This window comes from Nelumbo nucifera, chromosome 8, assembly GCF_055504915.1.
Source record: "Nelumbo nucifera cultivar China Antique chromosome 8, China Antique-T2T, whole genome shotgun sequence".
NCBI classification, from domain to species: domain Eukaryota; kingdom Viridiplantae; phylum Streptophyta; class Magnoliopsida; order Proteales; family Nelumbonaceae; genus Nelumbo; species Nelumbo nucifera.
Window position 1 is genome coordinate 48,999,573 of NC_142656.1, and position 18,841 is coordinate 49,018,413.

General features: G+C 34.3%; 1 protein-coding gene across 1 annotated transcript; it reads left to right on the plus strand.

The window, feature by feature from the left end:
* The first annotated feature begins 334 nt into the window (after window positions 1–334).
* Window positions 335–17,420, plus strand: ORP4C (OSBP(oxysterol binding protein)-related protein 4C). Its single transcript, XM_010278905.3, has 8 exons — window positions 335–421; window positions 6,301–6,426; window positions 7,092–7,247; window positions 9,293–9,538; window positions 12,346–12,442; window positions 14,356–14,647; window positions 15,511–15,613; window positions 16,398–17,420. The coding sequence occupies exons 1-8, from the start codon at window positions 419–421 to the stop codon at window positions 16,653–16,655; spliced, it is 1,281 nt and encodes a 426-aa protein (XP_010277207.2). The 5' UTR covers window positions 335–418; the 3' UTR covers window positions 16,656–17,420.
* Window positions 17,421–18,841: the final 1,421 nt, after the last annotated feature.

An 18,841-nucleotide genomic window follows, 5' to 3' on the forward strand; every position in this document is an offset into this window, starting at 1 on the left:
ATCCGATTTATTTGCAGCACTATTCAATTTAACCCAAACAAAGACAACAATAACGGTTGGAGCATTGAAGGTGTAAGTTTCCAACCAATTTTCCCTTTGAGAAATGGTTGGAGTATTTAAGTGAATACTTTAAAGAAGATATTACTATGTAATAGATAAGTATTGAACCTACCCATGTGAAGAAGTCGTGTTCTTCCTTCCTTCTATTAAGCCAGCGCCATTAATATTGTTCATTTATTGTAAGACATGATGGACCTAGTTGCTAATGAATGCACAAAATACTCCTTTAAAATCTGTAGACAAACTTTGAAAGAGAGATCAGACCGACAGGGAAAGTAGAGAAAGTAGAGAAATATTCAATCTTGTTTGCAGAAACCTCTTCCTTATTAGTGTCTCTTCTTCACCACTAGAGCTAAAGATGGTATGCTCTCTTTTACCATCCCTCTTATCATCTTCTACCACCTCTTGTTTTTTTCTTTTAGATCTTGTTTTAAAACAACTGTGTTTGTTTAGAGTGCAAAAAACTTTAGCTTGGGCTAGATGGGGGCATTGGTATCAGTATCCTTGAACCTGTGTGTATGCAGTTAAACGATGGAGTTGATGGTGCAGATACTTAGGCTGTGTTTGGTTTGAAGGAAAGTGGGGCTTAGGGATTTTCGTTTTCATTTGATTTTGAAATGTTACATCGGTAAAAACAAAAACATCGTTCTTGAAATTTGTCTTAGAAGGTGAAAACAAGTTGGTTTTGTTTCAAAAAAGCAATACACATGCTTTTGGAATTACCAAAATAATGGTTTTAAAACAAAAGCAATCGTTGTAGTGTGGAAATTATATGATTTATGGAACATGATATTAAATAAGTAGATGAAATACACGTTTTTTGAACTAAAAATCTATGGACATATATGCAACCAACAACATGTTCTTTGTGTTTTTGTTTCGAGAAACAATCTGTTTTCAAACAAGATGGTTTTGATTTATTTTTGGAACCGATAAGAAAAAAACAATTCATGTTATAGAATGCCCTCTAAATTGTTTTCTTGTTGTCAGTTCCAAAAATAAATCAAAACCATCTTGTTTGAAAACAGATTATTTCTTAAAACAAAAAAGAAAACATGTTCTTGATTGTGTGTTTATTTTTGTTTTCAAAATTAAAACTAAAAACATGTTTTCATTTGATTTTTGTTTTCTTATGACATCACAATTTTGTATATATAATATACTGAGGCAATATTAGACACGAATCAAATACAACACAGAGCTAGTGAATTTGGAACTATCTTTTTATGCTCCCAAAAACTTGCACAAATCGTGTCAATCTATCGATGGGAATTTGGCATTAATTCATTTAAAGTTTCAAATATTGGATCATGGATGTATAGATATATGTGTTTTAGTTTTAATTTAGAGTTATTGGTTTAAATTATATTTGGATGAAATACTATTATATGTGGACAATTGCATTTTTATTTTACTATTTAAATTTATTTATTGTTTAATTTAAATAGATTAATCATGCTGGTTTCATGTTAATTCAAGTTGTATGCATCATTTTAGTATAGAATTAAATTAAATGGGTTATCAATTTGAAATGGGTGAATGGAAAACTAAAGAGGATAGGGTCAAAAATAAACATTTTCAAAAGAAATTAATACTAGGTAATAAAATAAGAGAAAGGATATTAACCACAACTTCAGTAATAAGAAATTATTTAGGCAAAAAAAAAAAAAAAGAACCGCGAATGAAAAAAGTAATAAGAAGTAATTTGTCACAAGTTGACGGGATTGGAATAGCCAGGGGTATATAATCGTGGGTTGATAAGAAATGATTTAAAAGGCTCATAAATTAAGAAAGGATATGGCATTGGATAGAAACATAAATAGCAAAACAAGATTCATGTAGTCGGCTTTATATAGAGATGTCAATGGGTCGGGTTAAATGGTAAAGTTGGGTTGACCCAATCCTATAGGGTTTGGTTAGGATCAGATTTATATTATCTGGGTGTAGGGTTGGGTTAGATAGGGTTTTGGCTCTTTGACCTCAGTTGGGTGCCATCCCTACTGGATACTCCCATATCTTTAAAGTTAGGATTTCTTTGTATGTTTGTTTTGGTTCTTCATAAACACTTAGGAACTCATCAATCAAATTTTAACTTAAATTAAAGGCTTTTAAGTTTTCAAAATGTATTATAAAAATATATTTAAAAGACAATGAATTGGGTGGGGTTGGGTCCATATTTAATTAAAAACTATTAGGTTAGGTCAAGTCAAGTCAGGTTCAGTTGGGACCATCGAAGGGTTTGGTTAGGGTTGAGGCAACCTGTACCGAACCCAATTTGCTCCCTAACCTCATACATATAGTTTAGGAGAAAACTTCAATAATGATGATATGATGATGATGTTCCAATTAGGTAAATGGTTGAATTTAACATTTAAGCTCAGTTTAGAAGGAGTATAAATACAAATTTGGAGAGTATAAAACTTTGTATTTTATATATATATTTTTACTGTAGATATTTGTATTTATAATTCATCCAAACTGAACCTTAAGGAAGTATCCAACTTGAAAGCTTAATGGCTTTTCCATCCCGGTGAAGGGTCAATGGTCCAATTGTCTAGGTCAAACATGTTTTCTTAATATATCAGAATTAAATAATAAATATATTTAAAATAGAGAAAAATACAAAGCCTAATAAAAAGGGCATTTTCTAATGTTATATATACATCATATTAAATAAAAATAAAAACATGTGAGATAAATAAGAATTATAATGACGCAATTAAATGAAAAAGATACAAAACAAACAAAACAAAAAAGGGAGTTAATATTTGACTCATGGTTCATTGATATATATTTATATATTTTTATAATATATATTGTAAATATAAAAAAAAAACGGATAAATTGAAAAACTGAATTGGTCAAAAACTGAATCAATCAATCAATTAACCGATTGGTTTCGGTTTGTTGTTTTTCAAAATCAATTTATGAAAGCTATTGATTACCATGAGCACCTGTACCTGTTGATCAGGTCAAATGGTTCAACGGTTCAATAGATCCAGTCACTAATGCTGTGTTTGGTTCAAAGGAAAAAGCAGGGAAAGGAAGGGAATTAGGGAAATGTAGGGAAACTATTACAAACCTTGTATAGGTTTCCTTACCTTTCCATCACTTTCCCTGCTTTTTCCTTCAAACCAAGCACAGCCTAAGGGTATGTTTAGGACCATTGTCATTTTCTTAGGTAACGTTTGTGCAAAAAATATTGCTTTCTTAGGTAATTTGGGATCTAATGCACATTTTTTATTATTTATTTATGAAAGCTAGCGCCTTAGACACCAAATCTATACTATATATAAAAGTGAGAATGCAGATTGGAAGCTTTTTTGGACTAAAATTACCCCTATCTTAAAATATTAACTCCCATTTTATCTTATTAAATCCTATATTAGGTTATTTTTCATTAACAAATGATAATAATTAGATCTATGCCAATATTTTTAACAATATAAACCTCTTATTTTAAAACTAACTCAATAACAAAACCATTCTTTAACAAAGTGGTGGCTAAGAAATTCATCCATCCCAATCAAATTGATTAACTTACATAGTCATAGTTAGTTAATAAAATTTTTAAAATAGAAATAAATATAAAAATTATAAAATATAGAAAAAAATAGACACATTTATGATATTTTATTAATAAAAATAAGTGTAATAAATAAGAATTATTTTTATTGTTAATGAAAATTAAATACATAATTTAGAACTAAGCAAAATGAAATTATTTTATTGTTTGGCAAAGATCAATAGTTCAACTTTTGGGTCAAATTTGTTAGTGCTTAATGTCATAAATAAATAAATATTAATAAAATATAAAAGTACAAAACAAAAAGAAATACATAAATTTTGCAAAAGAACATTTAGGCACATGTATAATATCATATAATTATCATATTAAACAAGAAGTGTGACATATCAAAATTATTTTTATACATAGAAATACAAAAAGAATTATAGAAAAATTGAACACATCTATAATTCTTTATTTACACTACTAATAAAAATATGAATAAGATTATGAAACATTCTTTTAACTAAACTTAGGCCCCATTTAGTTTGTGGGAATAGGGGTCTGAAATTGGAATCAGAATGGGCTACTCCGATTCCAATTGTTTGGTTGGGCGGAATTGGAATCCTATTCCCATTCTTGCTGGAATAGCATTCTCCCATTTGAAGGAATGGCCATTCCCTGCCTCTCCCTTGGGAATGAGATCCCATTCCTGCTGATTTTAATTCCCATTCCTATTTGAACCAAACAGACTATGGGAATGGATCATTCAGATTCCAATTCCAGAGGATTCCGATTCTGACTACGAACCAAACGAACCCTTAGAATGAGTTAACTGGACTTTAGGGTTATTCATAAATCGACGGTTCGGGTCGGTTTCGGGTTTTCTTGTGTGAAAACCAAAACCGACCCGAACCGAACCGACTTAGTTCCTACTTAACTATTTAAATATAATCTATATAAATATATATTTCAATTTTAAATTAAATCGACCTAATCTATTTAAATATACATTTTGGTTTTAATTTAAATATATTTTATATTTAAAACTGTTAAATAAAGATATTTCAGTTTTACATAAAAACTGAAATATCTAACAATCCAAACTTGCACCACACAGGCACATGGGCCATAGGGGGCATGGATGAACTTTAGAGCCGAAACCGACTCAACCCGACTTAAACTGACCAAGTCGGTTTTACTTAACATTGGGTCGGTTTTGATTTCCATCTCAAGTAACCTGGCTAGGTCGGGTCGATTGGAAAAACCTCAATAAATCGACCCAACCCGACCCGTGAACAGCCCTACTAAACTTCATAGCTAGGGTGATCATCAAAAACCGAAAAACCTAATTGAATAGGTGATAGTGAACCGAAAATTCTGGTTAACTAAATCGGTAGGTTTGGTTTTAATTTGATATTTTCAAAAAAAAAAATCAAAGATATAGATTCGATTTTGGTTATATATTATATTTAGTATTTTTATTATATTTATATATTTATTTATAAAATATATTATAAATATAAAAGTATAAACCGAACTGATAAACAAAATAACCGATTGGCTTCAATTCAGTCTTGATTACCAGTTTTCCAAAAATCAATAGCATCAATTGGGTTTGAAAAAGAGAGCCATATTAACCCAACTGTGAACACACCTACAGATAGCTGTTCGTGGGATCAATTCTTCCACACGTTTGGGAATACCAATGGACTCTCTAACTATAACGCCTCACATGCGCCCAATAGCACATCTCAATTGTGCGTTGGGTGCATCTCCTTATAACATTTTAAGATGATATTTCGAATGCATGCTTAGATGTGAATGTTAGGAATATGTGGGATACTCTCCGTGGGGAGTCCATTTGAATCCCACATTTGGATCTTACCCACAGAAAAACCTAACTGTACATTGAGAATATCTCCTGTATTGCGGTATCCTGTCTGGAGTGATCACTTATTTGCAAAATCATTAATTTTACAGTCCATAAATTAATGGGATGAATCTAATTAAATTCATACTTAACCCTAAATTTTAAATCCATCGGCAAATAAAACCAGTGTTTCATCCCTCCAAAAAGAACAAAAAAAAAACTGTATTTCATCCCAAAACATACTGGTTTAGCATTAATTCTCTAAATCACAAAAAACCCAGCCAACAGTTCTGACTTCTGCAAATAATATTTGATAAACTTTTTATGCCATTTTCTATTTTTCTTGTTGGTGTAAGAGATTAAGCCCTTCAGAAATTACAAATTCCAAACGCCCTGGACAAAACGTGCGGTGGGGCTTGCTCAAGGCCCACGGAGGCCCACTATTTTGAGCCTACACAGCCTTTTCTAAACACGTGCCCAACTATTTTTTATTTGGGCACGTCCCATTTTTAATAAACCGGTTCCTAACTAAACCACTAAAAAATACTGTTTAAAATAAAAACGACAAAAACTAAAATCTTCTGGTATTTTTCTATTTTGTGTTTGAAAAACAGAAAAGCATTTTTTGGTAATAACAAAAAAGCATTTTAAATGATGTGCCCATATCAAACCCCCCAGAAGGCCAGACTACCGTAAGGCTGTAACTAAACATAAAACAATAAGAAAATAGCTCGTCCCTCGTCGTCTTTTCAAATAAAAGGCTCAATCAAATGCAACTGGGTCGGTATTTCCCAGAAATTGGACAGACAGAAATTCTTTCATTAATCCTCTTTCCCCCTCCTTTCTTCTCGGCCGTCAGCATACCCAAGGAGGGACCTCTGCAACTCCAAAACATAGAAGAAGAGAACCAACCAAACCTCCTCAACACCAATTTCGATCTCAGGAACAACAAACTCGGAGTTCAATCACTCTCCTTCTCCAAATGGTACTCTCTCTCTCTCTCTCTCTCTCTGTATCTCTATCCACCGTCGGAACCCAAAAGTTTTTTGTTCTCCTTCGTACAAAAAAGATGGCGGTTTCATCATCATATTGGAATCCTGGAAGGTGGTTTTTGGTTTGTTGGTTAAGTGGGTTTCTGACTCAAATGACAAAAAACCACCTTTCTTTTGATTCTAGTGGATGTGGACGAAAAGAGAAACTGGTTTTCCGATACGGGCAAGCGGTTTTCAGACGAATTCCCTGTATACTTTGTCTCTACTCTCTCCTCTGGTTTCCATAGAAAAAAGTTCCCAAATGCGGCATTGCTTTTATATTATTTTATTAACATGCGCCGGGGTTGGCAGGATTCTGCTTTTTCAAGTTTCAACCACCACTCCCATTATTCGATATGTGTCTTGTTTTAAACTCACCCGCCGATTATAAAATTGCGGCTGGCAATATCTATCATGCGCACGTACGTAGGTTCGCGTACACAGTGGACAACCCGACGATATCTGTGCTTTCCAGGAATTTTTCTTTTTCTTTTTTTTCTTGCTTTTTGTCGATTTTTTATCACCGTTCACAGAGTATAAATAGTTGGACGTATATGATTTTCTGTAGCTCGCGATGCAGTTGATAATGTTTGAGATCAGTTACTATGGTGTTGTGCAGATCAAGGAAGCGAAGGTTGAGCTGAATGCAGTGCTCACACCGCCGTTGTCGTTGGAGAGTGGATCGGCCGCCGATTACAGAGCTCCGAATCTTGTCCAGCGTGTCTTGAGCCTCTTCGGGAATGTACGGCCAGGATCTGATCTTTCAAGTTTTGTGGTAAGTTCTAGTTCTTCTAGTTCTATTTTATTTATCCCTGACGTGAGGCTCGGCTTGTTCTTGCTTCTTCTTCAAGGGTGACACATGGGTTCATTGGGTTGAGGGATGCGTCACGAAAAACGTTTCGGTTTCTTTCTCAAGTAGAGAAAATAAAAAAAGCAAGACAATGTGGAACATCAATAGGATATTCACACGTGGCTATCGATTTTTGCCAGGTGTAAAGGCTACCTGGGATTCAATTTGGCTCAGTTATGTCTTATGTGAGCCGAGACTGCCAAATCAGGTCCATGCCACATCTTGGGCCCACCTTACTGCCACCTTGGAAGAATCCCATAATGCTAGTAACTAGTAAGATTTCAACGCTTCAGACGGCTTTTTCTTCTTCTTTTCAGTTTTCAGCTGGGTTAGGTGGAAGGAATATGGGCTTCCAGCTTGCATAGATTTAGCCCGGCCCACTTTTAACGTTGACTGCTCCACAATGCGACTTCTGGCAGTTTATGTGAATTGACGAAAATGCCACTGCGTGCGTGATGGATATAAAACTATAAATCGACTGGATGGGCCAGACATTAGGTTAAGAAAAAGATGGTCCAACTGCAGATATTGGGTAGAAGGAATAATTGGGTTTGCAACTAATACAGATCCAGCCCAGCCCACTTTTGTAGGTTGACTGCGCAATATGCGACTTCTGGCAGCTTCTCCAGTGAATTGACTAAAATGCCATTGCATGTAATTTGCACCACTTAAAAGATTTAGAACCCCGGTCCATTTTGATGAATACTAGTTGATTGGCTACCATATAAAAAACAATATAATCCAATTTTCACGCGTTATAACAGGTGGGCTGTGTTGGGTTCTGGGCCAATAGAAACCCAGGCCCAGGCCCGACCTGAGGAAAAACCCACCTAAACCCAAACACTTTCAGGCCCGTGTTGGAGTCTATCGGGCATATATATAAATTACCTGTCACAATAAATGAATTGTATTTGTTATAGATGAGTATTTTGACTCTCTACAAGCTTAAATTATAATATACTTATTATAAAACCCCAATGAAATCAAGCTATAGTTGAATTTTCAAAAATAAAGTAAAATACTTGCTCAAAAAGTCATTTTCTAATTAGTTATAAGATTGAAGGTGCCAACTGGTTCAGTTGGTAAAAGCTCTAGCTGGTTGTAGCGGATACTTGTATCAAATCCCACCTTCACCAGGGTTGGGGAGTAATGAGTTTGGGGGCTGAGCTGCCCCTAAGGGTGATTATGGCCCAGGCCCACGCTCAATCCAGCCCTATGATATGTCATATAATATATGGATATAACTATTTTATAATTATAAAATATAGAATATTGTATATAGTATGTATTATAGTTGTGATATTATAACATATATATATATATATATATATATATATATATAATATAACATAAAATCATGGTTCAAAGTATTAATACGCAGAGGCGTATCGGTACTTAGAAACACATGGAATCAACTTTTCTTTTTTAGTTTTTTTTTTTTCAAATTTTGGTTTTTGGGGAGTTAAAAAGGGTTTTTTTTTATTAAAAAAGGGTGGGGTCCCAAAATAGGTACGATACGATTCGCCCGATACAGGGTGTATCATATCGATTTTTTGAACCTTACATAAAATAACATGTATACATATGTACAAATAATTGGTTCAAGTGAAAAACTTATAACCAATCAACTAGTATCATAAAAGTGCTAACCAATTAGGTGGTATTTATCAAAATTCCCGGAGGGTTTTGATTGGTCAAAGCTCTTCCAATATCATATCTTTCTCACAACATAGATTTTTTCATAAATAAAAAATTTAAACATCTGCAGGCTGGGCCAGAACAGAAAACCTAGGCATAAGCTTCGAATTTTCATTCATGGCTGAAAATGCTGAACCCTACCTACCCTTTTGTGTAGCCTAATGAAACCCCCCAAAAAAATAAAAAGCTATAACAAAAGCATGCCAAGAACTCGTAACAAATTATTTAAAATTTAAAATTTCATTCCTTTTATTTTTATTTTTCAAATGCAGGTACCACCTCACTTTAATCTTCCAAAGTCACACCTTCAATGCTTTGGAGAGTCAGTTTATTGCATTGGTGATGATTTATTGCACAAGTGTGTGGCTGGAAAGAACCCCCTTGAAAGATTTGTAGCTGTTGTTGCATGGAGTATATCAACTGCCCGACCAATGATCTTCGGTGTTGCTCCCTTTAATCCTACTCTTGGGGAGACACACCATGTTTCCAAGGGGACCTTGAATGTTCTACTTGAGCAGGTAATCAATTTCTTAGTTATTTACCATTCTATTTACAATCTGTTCTATCTCATCTTATGTGGATTATTACTCCAAAAGAATTTGAGTTGACCTGGTACATGGGTCATGGGTTAGACATTAATAATTCTCATTTATTACACATTTTTTAATATATGATGTTAGAGATGTGTACACTTTTTCTATAAAATTTATGAATTTTTTTATTTTTATTATTTAATTTATGGCATCTTAAGTTAACTTGTTTATGAAAATTTATTTTTATCATAATTTATAAAATTTACAGAAATCTACTTTTGGAGCATTGGGTTTTATCAATTTTTCCAATCCATAATCAAATCAGCTGTGAGACTGGTTGACCCATCTCCCTAAACAAGATTTTGTGTCAATTTGACCACCCAGCACTTGTATGCAAAAAACAGTTGACTTTGTCAATGACCCAATAATCCATCTGGTTGAATCATTGTACTAATTGACTTGGTCAACATCATTATATGCTTAGATATAATCCACTTGATCAATGAAACAGTGATCCATGGCTTACAACTTTGATATTGATAGACATTTCACCATGTAGAGAAGGGGAAATTTTTGGGGATATTTCATTAATTTTCCTAAGATATTTGGAAAATCTAAAGAAATTAAGAAAAAAATTCTAAAAGCATGGAATTTGTTAAAACTTTATGGAATTGTTGTGAAAAGCATAAGTGCAATTTTAATGTTTAAAAAACTAAAGCAAACAATTTTAATATTATCTGTTTTTGTCTCCCATTTAGTTCTTTTAGCCATCCCTTCTTTACATGTGACATTTACTTGCCATTTTGACTTTTGTCACCATATGTGTTGATTAGTTTGAAATTTCCTTTCTTGTAGTTATAGTCTTTTTCCTTTTTCATTTATATTATAGTAATTTAGTGAGTCATATCAGAATAATAAGACAATCATCCAATCATTGATCCCAATTTTTTAGGAAAATATTTTTATAAAAATTCAATGATTTTATTGAAATATTAGTAAGTTTCAATAATATTCTAAAATTTTAAACCTTAAGGCTCAGTTTGGAAGGAGTGTAAATACAAATATATAGAGTGTAAAACAACACAGTTATTTTAAGAACTTTCCCTCAAGGCTGCGTTTGGAAACGATGCAAATAAGTGTGAATGCAAATATGTAGAGTGTAAAATGGTCCATATAAATTGCAAAGTTGGATTAGTTTTGCATTGACAATTTTACCTTTCTACCAAACAGACTTTTAGCTGTAATGGATGCAAACACGAATTCCAAGAAAGCATATGCCTTCTTTTATCAAAAGTCCACTTGAATGCAAATTTACTTCTTTTTTATTGATGTACTTTTACATCTTATTATCGATGTAAATATGCATTGGAAAATGTGTTTTCTGTCATTTGTTGATGTATAAATGTAATGTTGCCAAACACAGGCAAAAGTGAACCAGAGTGCAAATTTACCATGAACCAGGATTTACACTCCATTTGCATTGTTTCCAAACACAGCCTAAATCTATAGATTACCAATGAAATTTCAAATATCGCTGATTTATCAGCAATGTATTGAAGATGTTAGGGGAAACATTTTTTGAATATTTTGTATAGCCCCCTAGTGAAATGGGGAGATTTTGGAGATATTTCGCCAACAATCACTAATATGATGAACCACTAGACTCTTTCTTTTTTTTGTTTTGATAAATTCAGAAAGGGGCTACACAGAACGGGGGGAAGCATGTCCCCACAAATCGAAAACAGCTAATGACTCTTAGAGGTCTAGAGGTCTAGGAATGGAATTGGTTGGTACATCATTAGAGTGAACATAATTAGCTAACCAATCTGCAGCAAAGTTCCCTTCTCTATAGGTGTGACGATACTCCACCTTGCCTTCTAATCTCTCGAACAGCTCCCTGCAATCCTTGATGATCGGCATTACTCTCCATGGGGGGCTGATGCTCTCTTCAAACAATCTATAACCAGCTTGGAGTCACCCTCGATGATGATGAACCTGTCAGGAAAATTAAGTGCCACATTGTGGGCCTCCCAAGCAGCCCAGGCTTATGTTACATTAATAGTAGATTTGCCTAATTTGTAGGCCTTAAGTTCAAAATATGGCCCATACGACCTCGGGCCACACAGGCAATGGTGCAGATTTCATGGATACAGGAGGCATCAAAATTAATTTTAATAATCTCAACATTAGGCTCTGTCCTATCTGTTTTTATTTTTATTTTTCAAGTTACAATCTTTAGGGTATAGGATACATAATACCTTACCATTTCAAAGGAAAAAAGAAAAGAAAAAAAAAAAAGAAGATAGAAAAGGTCGATCAAAATCTGAAATTCATCCACACTTAAAAAGCTCAGCATCTTTGTTCTGCTAGGAATTTATACCAATGCCTGTGATTACAGTTATTGAGGTGAAAAGCACTTTAGGATGTTGCTGAATCTTCCAAGTGCAGATGCCAACATCAACAGAATTTTTCATAAAAACTAAGGGAGTTAACAATGACAACTTTTTCTGTTTGAAAGAAATGTCCAAAGTGACAGATTATCTTTTGAGAAATGTATTCATGGTTCAATCATCCTTAAAAAGTTTGCTACATGTGTTATCAATTTGTGTATCTTAACAGGTCAACATTTTGCATAAGAATTTTCCTAGTTGATCAATTTTTGTGAAGATTGATTCAAACTCCATTTAAGAAATTGTTTATGTATTGTAATAAATCAATGATTAATTATATGGTTTTCTGTTAACTATTCGATTGAATTATGTGTTGTCTCAAACTTATGCATTACTATGCAGGTCTCACATCGTCCCCCAGTTACTGCTCTACATGCAACTGATAGAAGAGAAAATGTTGAAATTGTTTGGTGTCAATACGCTGCCCCAAAATTCAATGGTATCTAAACTCTTCTGACTCAGAACTAGGATGATATTAGTAGTTTACTACTTTTTAAATCATTCAACATGAAATAACTACAATGATTTCTCACAGTTCTGACAATCTAACTTAGATATTCTATGAAAAACTTCATCTTTGTGGATTGACTCAGAAGCTTAATTCTTAAATGTGTCTTAAAGGCACCCCTGCCCACAAACCTTATTATGTACCTCACAGTCCACACCTTAGGAGCCATCCCACAGGATCAACACATATACTTATCATATTTGATATGCCAATCAAAACTTACAATGCAAGAAAAGGAGGCACTATTTATTTGATATAACATTATTGTTACATCATTCGAGTATCTACTCAACTACAGCTTATCCTTATTATTTGAGAACAGCTATCCATATTCTGCTCTGTTATTCCAGTTTGTTTAGGATCATAGGTACTATAAGTAGTATCCTTAAGTTTTCTACCATTTATTTTATTGTGCGACTGTAATTTGTTGTCTATTAGGGAAGTTATGTCCATTTTTATAGTATATCCTTAGTTAATCGTTATGGTCTAGATGAGTTCAGAATTGAGGGATATGATCTAAAGCCAGTATATCTTTCTTATTGGGTATGTCTGATAAGTTTTTCCCCCAGAGATAATAAATAATAATTACTGTTCTAAATAGCTTCTTCTTTTTTTGGTATTGTTATAGATAGATGAAATTGACATTTCGTTTATGATTAATCTATAGTACACTTGGAAAATTTCATAACTGTGCACATCTAGTTCCATGTTTAACATCATCCTAATTGAATCAAGGGAGGAGGAAGAACAATGTGAAAACAAACAAATGAAGTCAATTCAGAGGATGTGAGATTTGAATCACTCTTCTGATTGGAATTAAAACATTAGGAGGAATACATAGAGATGTAGATATCTATGGTCTACAGTAAATTTATATGACATATGTAAAGGATCAAAAAATAGAATGCATACAATATGCCAGGTACACTCAATTAAGGCTGCTTCCTACAAATGTCCTCAGGGAAACCTTTTCTAAGGATTCAGAGTGAAAAACAATATTTCTCTAGTCCTTTAACTTTGTCAATGGTGCTTTATTTGCAACCTATGAAGTTTTATTGAGGGAATGGAAGCATCGCCTGTTTCTTTAATTTGTTAATTAAAATGTCCAAGTAAATAGCATCTTATCTGATTCATGTCTGATCTCCTTTAAGCTGAAACTTGTCCCTAAAAAGAGAATTTGGGTTGATATAAGATTGCTGTTATTCTAACTATGATGCAGCATGTAAAAGTGATGCACCACTAAAGCCCAAATTGCTGCAGTAAATTGTCTGCCATGTAAAAAAATATAAAAAAGAACTTTAGCATTATCCATAGGAAATGTCCCTTTATTTCTATGTTTTTCATTTAATAATTTTTTAGAGTAACAGGAATAGAAGTTTATTAAAACAGAACAAATAGCATACAAAAGACAGGAATCCCTGAGGTTGATATGGCCATGTTTTGTTCTCTATTGTAGGCTAGTATCCTAGCTAAACCTCAATGTATAATTTATACTTATAACTACTTCCCCCAATGGATCTGTTCCCCAAAATAATTGATCCCTGTGAGTTTCTTATCTGGCCAACACATCTAGCCATGCTGTTGGCACTTCTATGTGTCCAATGGAATGAAGAATTCAGTTCAGCTGCCAATTTTCTAACTTCCATCATGATATATCTGTATTTCCATGTGCCAATTTTATTACCTCTGAATCAGATCACTACTACCTTGAAGTCATCCTCCACCATGATGTCTTTGTAATTTTCTCCTCAATAATAGACCACAGAGAACTGCCATGATTTCTTCTCTTGTGGAGTTTTTCTTTTAATAATTAAATATCAATTCATTTCATTTTGTAATTGTAGGTGCTTCAGTTGAAGTTGCGGTGAATGGGAAAAGGCAAATGAAACTTTTGACCTATGGCGAAAGCTATGTATTGAACTCTCCCAAGCTCTTCATTAGATTCTTCCCAGTTATGGGAGTAGATTGGGTTGGTAATGTTACAATTCAGTGTGAAAAGTCTGGCCTTAGAGCAGAGTTGTGTTATGGAGGCAGTTCTTTTCTTGGGTTCAGAGGAAATCAAAGATCTGTTAAGGGAAAGATATTTAACTCAGCATCATTGAAGACAATTTATGAGATAAATGGCCACTGGGACAGGTTAGTATCTTGGACAAATTTCACATATGTTTTGTGCTTTCATTTCTTGTGTTACAGTTGCACAATAAGGTAACTGGCGCTGAACATGTAAAGGTAATCCAAGAATAAAATATGGCCTAGAAAGGCTTCAAAAACACATTTCCTAATCATCTCAGTCATCTTCCATCCAATTTCCTTTCTATCCCTGTTCTTTTCCATTTTTCTGGTTTCTTTTAGGTTGTGTATGGTTTGAAAGAAACGGTAGGAAAACCTACACAAGGTTTGTACAGATTTCCCTACCTTTTCTTTCAAACCAAACACAGCCTTAGGTATTGCGTCCTTGAAATTTGAAATAGCCTCTCCTTTTTCAATATATTTGTGCCATTTCCTGCCTCAATTTCCCATTCAAGCAAATACTATTTTCATTAAAGGCCAAAAAAACTACTATCTTAAATACATATGGGTGTTCATAATCAAAGTTTGAATTGCCTCCCCACAGCACATCTCGGTGTGCATTGGGAACATCTCCCGCACTCATCATGGGGAGATGTTCCCAATGTACCGTTGGGATGTGCTGTGGGGTGCACCTTGTGGGGAACCAATTCGAGCCCTCATCATCATATTGTAGATTTGTTATGCTCTATAAACATCATAACTTAATGTTACAATGCCTGTTACTAGGATGGTTTAATATGTCATACATCTAGATGATTATAGAACAAATACTACGAGCAAAAATCTATAGATCAGATTACTAGTATTAGTCATCTTTGTATTAAATTGTATGTCTCCAGCCTATGATTAGTTATTCAACAAAATCATCTTGCTTACAGCACATGAAATACATAGTGTTCCTTAAGAAGAATTTTGCCGTCAATTTGCAGAACCATTACAGTAAGAGATGTTGACAATGGGAAAGTTACAGAATTATACAACGCAAAAGATGTCATATCAACACTAAAAACCCCCATGGTTAAGAATCCAAAGGTGATGAACTTCTACTCACAGATTTGTATGTCTATCTTTTCCAGTGTTTTTTTTTTTTATTTTTTTAAGAACTGCAACTCAGCAATGATATACCAGCTCAGTATTTGCTCTGGGCTCAATTTTAGGACTGAAATTGAGTTGGTTCTGCTTCCCCAAGTTGGTATATTTGATCTCAGCGGAACTCAAAATTTTAACTGGGAAAGGCTCAGAGTTACAGATTGAATTTAGCCCTGTGCTTCCCAAAGTGTAGGGGTGAAAATTGGACCGAATTTGGTCCAATCCGATCCAGCCCAATACAAGTCCATTATAAATGGACCAGGTCCAGTCCAATCCGATGAATACTTTGGATCATTTTGGACCATCCAATTTGTTCAAATTTGTCTTAATTTAGATTGATTCCAACCCAAAGCTGGTCCATTGATATCTTTGTATTCTTCATGCACTAGATATTGGTTCAATCCAACCCTATCCAATATAAATCTATTATGGATGGACCATGTCCAATCCAATCCGATGAATATTTTGGACCATTAAGTCTGGACTGGTCCAATTCAATTCAATGTCTTATTGGTCCATCCAATCCGTCCAAATTGATATTGATTTGGATGGGATCCAACCTAAAATCGATCCATTGACACCCTTACCAATATGTTTGACCTGAGCTGAACTGGCATGATGTAAGTCAATTGTTATCCTTGTTTGTTTATTTTGATGAGTCATATCTTTTTACATTAATTCCTTTGTATAATCTGTGCTTTTTCTAAGTTGACATTCTTTCTAACAGGGATTATGGCCAAGTGAATCGGCTGTAGTCTGGAACAAAGTAAGCCAGGGCATTCTAAGCAAAAATTGGGAGAAAGCAAGCGAAGCGAAGAAATATATTGAAGAGAGAGAAAGAGAAATGTTTAGAAAAAGGGAGTCCAAAGGAGAAACTTGGATTCCCAAGTATTTTACTTTATCCTACACCAAGGAAAGTGGGTGGGAATGTTCACCCAAGCAAAGATGGGTCCCTCCAGCACCTATTATTGTCCCTTCATTATAAGCTCAGATGATAAGTCTATTATTTCATTTTAAACACAATGAAACTGAGAAAATGAAGAAAAATTTGTACTCAAATAATATCCACCTTTAAAACTAAAAGAATAATAGAAAAGGAAAACACATCAAATGGTTGGTAAGATGGGGATAATGGATATGATGGTCGAGTATTTGTCTAATCTCCAGCCATTTCAACTTGAAAATTCCTAAGAAATAGGTCTCTTTAGTTTCTATTATTTTATAGGGAAGATTTATTCTGTTTCTGGAATCCATGTCTTGAGAGTTTGGAAAGTTTTAGTACCGGCCGGCAACTTGATGCAACCCTCCTCCTTTGTCCATGCTTGGGACTGGTAGTGTAAGACAAGCTCACATCGGTGGAGTTGAAAGGGTAAAAGGGATAGGAGTAGACCAAAAAGAACAAGGGCGAAAGTAATAGAAATGATTTAAGTGCCCATAATTTAACGATGGGTGTGACATTAAGCAGAATGGAATGGCAGAAACAGGATTCATGTAGCTGACTCCATATGGTTGGGATAAGGCTTGGACGACAAAGATGATGATGATGATTTACTCTGTTTTCTGTCCCATACTCCCATGTGATTCCCTATATAGTATCACTGTTTATTAGATATAGTCTGAGATCTCAATAGCTGCCACCCTATGTTTTTAGCTTTGAAAACCACCATGGGTAATAGTGTAATACTAATGTTCAAAATATCCCAATGTATTGGTGTGTATCAACTAATATATATACTGAAATTTAGACTCATTGATACTTTCCATGATTAGTATTTCAATTGTTTTAAACTTAAATTACTGACGTGGCATGTCTTCTATCAAATTATCAAACCAAATAAGTGTTCCCATGAAAACAAAACATCAATACACAAATTTTTCATATCAAGAATATCGTTACTTTGATAATACCTAGCAGATCAAGCCAAAAAATAAAGCATCTAGTGCCTATTATAACCCTTTAATAAGGACCATTTTCTAATGATTCAAGGTTTTGGAAGGAATAGACTGGATATCGACCTAACCTTTGGCATTCTCTTTTGAAAGTAGCCTCTCTCTCTCTCCAACTAGAAATCTCATGCTTGTCAGCCCAACTTTACAATCCTTCAATTAATGCTATTGCGGTGGCGAAAACTCTTTTTATGTTGAGAAGCCACTCAGCAAATAATACCTAAATCAGATGTTTAAAAATCAATCATGTTATGCTAAGCACAGATTTTAAAAGAATGTATGAAAAAAGGAGCTAGGGGTGCAACTTGGGTGGCCCTAACCCAAGCCCAATCTGGTTCAACCAAAGCTTTTTCACAGGTTGGGTTTGAGTTTTCGAACTTCAAATTAGGGTTGGGCAAAAAATCTCAGGCCTAACTTAAATTAAGGTTGGTCTTCGGTTAAGTCCTCAGGCCTAATCTTTCCAACATTTTATGATATATATATCTATATATTATCAATCTATTTCTACCTATAAATTGGGCTACAATGCTCAACTTGCCCAAACCCAAACCCAGCCTGAGATGTTGGGTTAAGCTAAGGTTGAACCTGAGTTGATAACTCAGACTTAACCTTGAGCTATCAAGAAGGATTTGCCAATCATCATGCAACCCCTAGTAAATTCATGCTCTATGGTCTTTGCCTGCTAGTAAATCTGTAGGATATTGTCACTCTAGTTCCACTTTCCCTCACACTATTCTGTATTCAAAGTAGGGGTGTCAATGGACCGGTTTTAGGTTGGACTCCGTCGACGGACCAATAAGACATATTGAATTTGGACGGACTGAACATATCAATATGACATATTGGATTGGACCTGGTCCATCCATAATGAATTTATATTGGATTGAGCCAATATCTGGTCCATTGATAAAAGATAAGAACATAGGTATCAATGGACCAGGTTTGAGTTGAAACCAATCTAAATTAACAGGAATTTGAACAGATTGGACAGTCTCTGGACCAGTCCAAAATATTCATCGGACTGGATTGGACCAGATCATTTGTAATGGGCTCACATTAGACTAGACAGGATTGGACCAAATCCAGTCTAATTGGCATCCCTATTTCAAAGGATTAACATTTTGATGTCCACGGGTTGTTGATGATGGTGTGTACACTGCTGATTACTTAGTTTAGAGCCACCTTCAATCCTTGTTTAATCTAGTTTTCTACTGAGGCTCTCTT

Bases quoted from the DNA above. Each gene is read 5' to 3' on its own strand.
- ORP4C (XM_010278905.3), top strand. The intron at 6,427-7,091 runs GTACTCTCTCTC...GGTGTTGTGCAG, and splicing joins TCACTCTCCTTCTCCAAATG to ATCAAGGAAGCGAAGGTTGA. The intron at 15,614-16,397 runs GTGATGAACTTC...TCTTTCTAACAG, and splicing joins CCATGGTTAAGAATCCAAAG to GGATTATGGCCAAGTGAATC.